The sequence below is a fragment of the Alexandromys fortis genome, unplaced genomic scaffold (assembly GCF_014885135.2).
Source record: "Alexandromys fortis isolate MF-2015 unplaced genomic scaffold, M_Fortis_MF-2015_v1.1 scaffold_71, whole genome shotgun sequence".
Lineage (NCBI taxonomy): Eukaryota > Metazoa > Chordata > Mammalia > Rodentia > Cricetidae > Alexandromys > Alexandromys fortis.
The window spans coordinates 4,355,353-4,358,985 of record NW_026067954.1 but is presented as its reverse complement, the minus strand read 5'-3'; the positions used below and the strand labels follow the sequence as shown (position 1 = coordinate 4,358,985).

At 61.4% G+C, this 3,633-nt stretch overlaps 1 protein-coding gene across 1 annotated transcript in view; it reads right to left on the bottom strand.

The window, feature by feature from the left end:
• Skor2 (SKI family transcriptional corepressor 2) overlaps window positions 1-2,666 on the bottom strand; it is a 33,413-nt gene extending 30,747 nt beyond the window's left edge. Inside the window, exon 1 of the mRNA XM_050151597.1 lies at window positions 60-2,666. Coding sequence (XP_050007554.1) covers window positions 60-2,666 — 2,607 coding nt within the window. The remainder of the gene's footprint in view (window positions 1-59) is intronic.
• Between the last annotated feature and the right edge of the window lie 967 nt (window positions 2,667-3,633).

Sequence of the window (3,633 nt, the reverse complement as noted above, 5' to 3'; positions counted from 1 at the left end):
CCTAAAGGTGCATTTAAATAATAATAATTAGCTTGAAGGAGCCTAAAGGGGATATTTACATCTTTGTATGTGGGCTCCTCCTCCAGTGATGGATGGTGGACAGGGCTGCCTGGCCTGCTGCCTCCACCGCTGCTTGCTTTCTGGGGAGCCAGGGGTGGGGGCGGGGGCGCCGGCAGGTCCGAGCCTCCGGGGTCCCCCAGCTTCCCGTCCTCCTGTAGCAGCCTGGAGGAGTTCAGCGCGAGAGGGAAAGAACCCGTGGCGGGCGTCGTGCGGTCCCGGCCGCTCCCCTTCTCAGACAGCCCTCGGCCTTGAAGGAACCGGCTACCGCCAACCAGGGAGTCTCCGAGAAGGACCCCAGTCTCCTCATCTTCTTCCTCTTCATCCTCGAGGTCTCGACCGTCCTCCTCTTCCTCTCCTTCGAGTGGCTTGTGGCCCTCCACATCCACCTCTTGCTCTTCCTCCTCGTCCTCCTCATCTTCCGAGCTGTCCTCGCTTGGATAGCTGCAGCTGGTGCCCTCGGGGGACAGAAGGCCTCGGTGGTGCGGCTGCGGGGCCAGCGGGGGCGGCGGCGGCGGCGGCGGCGGCGGCGGCGGGGCTGGGTGGTGGCGCTCCGACCCAGGCTCATCTGGTTGTGGCGGCAGCAGCAGCAGTGGCGACGGCGGTTGCGGAGGGTGGTGGTGGTGATGGTGTGGGTGGTGGTGGTGGTGGTGATGGTGCGCTGGGGCAGAGTGGGGCGCGCCCGCCGACGCCCCGTGCAGCTTGGCCAGGCTCTCCGCGTCGTCCTTGCCGCCCACCGGTCGGAAGGCGCTGGAATGGTGGTAACTGCCGCCGCCCGCCTTGCGCCCTTCCAAGAGGTGCGGGTGATGGGGGGCCGGCACACGGGTGCCCGCAGGACCGGTTCCAGAGGACGCAGCCCCGGTCCCGGACGTCACTCCAGGCTCTGCGGGTGGCGTGGACCCGGCGCTGCAGTCCCCGCCGCTGCCGCCCGGGGGCGACTCGAAGAGCGCGTCTCGTGCTCCCGCGCCCCCAGCAGAGGGAGGACCGGAGCCAGGGCCATTGGTCACTACGGGGGGAGGCTGGCCCGGCGGGGGCGCTGCCTCGGCGCTGCCACCCGCGCCGCCCGGCTCAGCCAGGTCCAGGAAGGCCTGGCGCAGTAGGGCCGGGCTGTCACCCAGCGCGCAGCCAAGCGCAGACGGTGGCTGCGGCGGTGGCTGTAGGTAGGTGGGTACGGGCAGCCCGCCTGGGGTCCGCGGTGGCCAGAACATGCAGAAGGGCGGGTAGAAGGCGTCCTTGCGGCCCGCGGGCCAGAAGAGACCCGACAGACCGGCCTTGGGCGCCGCACCTGTGCTCCCGGCGCCCGCTCCCCCCAGGGCCTCGGCTGCTGCGCCCGCGTCCTCCTTCTTGTGGCACAAGCCAAAGGCTGCGGCCGCGGCTGGGAAGGTGTAAGGATGTGGGAAGAGGCCCCCGCAGCCCGGGAACTTCTGCAGCACGCCCCCGAAGGAACCCTTGCTGGGCACTGGGATGACTGGGTAGCTGCGTGGGCCTTTGGTGCCAGCTGCTGCACCAGCCCCCGCACTGGCGCCCACGCCCACGCCGGTCACGCATCCACCCCCGGCACCACTTGCACCCGGCCCTGCGCCGCCTGTGGCCGCGGCAACCGAGAGGCTGGCTGCAGCTGCCGAAAGGCTGGCTGCAGCCACCACGGCTGCCTCCTGTAGGGAATCGTCGTCGTCGTCGAAGCGCGGCCGCTTGTGATGGGCGTGCGGGGCGCCAGCCAGCTCAGCCAAGGGTGGTGGTGGCGGCGGCGGGGGTGGCGCGCCCAGTAGGTGCGGGCCCAGCAGGCCCCCGCCCCCGGCCACTGCGGCTGCAGCCGCCACCGCAGCTGCCTTGACGGAACTGAGCGGATGACAGGCCGGGTGTGCACTGGGCTGAGGCAGCGCGCGCTTGCGGCTGCCTCCGTTGAACATGGCCTTGACATCCTCCCAGGCGAAGACTAGCTCGTCTTGAGGGCTCTTGTCTGTGAGCTTGAGATGGCGGCGCCAGGAATTGAAGTTGGCAGCGTCTGGCTGGGTGTACTTGGCGTCCGGGGTGCGGTGGGAGTGGAAAATAAACTTGTTGGGTGAGAAGTACATGTTGCAGTAGCTGCATTTGATGCACTTGGCGCGAGAGCTGTTGTAGCGCGCTGGGATGAAGCTGCCGCGGCAGCCCCAGGCGCACTCGTGCGACACGTCGAAGGCGAAGTTGTCCGGCAGCTTGGGCGGCCGGTTTTCGCCTAGGAATGACTTACAAAGGCGCTCGGCCTCACGCTTGGTGATCATGCCACAGCGCCGCGAAGAGATCGGCATGGCCCCCGCGCGCCGCAGGATCTCCAGTTGGACAGGCGTACACTGCACGCACGTGATGCCCAGAGCCACGCGGCGGTTGTGGATCTCGTTGTAGCTGAAGTTCTTGAGAAGGGTGTTGGAGATCTGCGCCAGGCACAGGCGTTCCTGCCCGTCGATCACCAAGGACACGATGGGAATGCCATAGAGGATCACCTGGCCCACTTGGTTGGGTTTGAGGTTGGCGTGCCCCGGCCGCGGCTGGCTCAGTGCGTCGGGCTGGAAGGCGCTCGACGGCGATGCAAGTAGGATGTCGTTGGGCCCCGGCAGTGGGCTGGAAGCCATCTCCTCAACTGCAGAACCGCGGGCTTAGCGCTCCGGGTTTGCCTTGGAGACTGGGAAGGAAAGAAGAAAGTTGACTTGAACCTTCCGGTCTTAGAACAGAGGGAAGGGATGAGAACTAACTGAAAATTACAATGGCTCCTTGCCGTGGTTAAGACACTGGGAAACTGAGCGAGTTTCGGGTGCACAAAGGTCATCTTTTAAAATTCCCCTCAAGGTCTCCTTTGAGAAAGTTTAGCCACTTGGAGTTAGTAATTTGTTTTCCGTCCTACTCGTCCCAAGTAAATACTGTCCACCGATCTGTCTGCCTATCTATCGGTTTCAGCAAATTCCTAAAAAAACTCAAGACATCCCCGATTTATGGGAAAAAAATGATTGCTGGAACAAGACACGTGTCCAATAGGAATTAGAAAGAAATGACTGTGGTCGTTAATGATACACAAGTCATGAAGAACTCGGGCTTGGAGAGAGAGAGAGAGAGAGAGAGAGAGAGAGAGAGAGAGAGAGAGATCATTCAGACGTGCCTGAAAAAAATTGATTTTGGTTTTAAAAAATTAACCCAAACATCCTAAAAAGTGCTTTTTGTGGTGTCTGTGGTTTCCTTGGGGGCGAGATTCACTACTGATTAAAACATTGCTCATTAAAGCAAAACGAAATATCTTCTTCCTCATCCTTGCTATTAGGTATTATTTTATTTAGTGTAATTAGAAAATTTGAGGGCTGCGCGATTGCCCCCATATTTCCAAAGACCCCTTTCCTGAGCCAAGGTCGTCTAATTCTAGATAGACGGATCAAGAAGAAGTTGGAGACGTAAGCAGTAAAAAGTGCTTTCCTGTCGTATTTAGACAAGTTACGGGTCATGTTAAACCCAAAAGCTCGCAAAGGAACAGTTCTTGGGGATCACGACAGGCAGAGGATTAAAAAGTGTATTCCGTTGCACTTCTGTGACATTTGCCTCCTTGGCGATGTC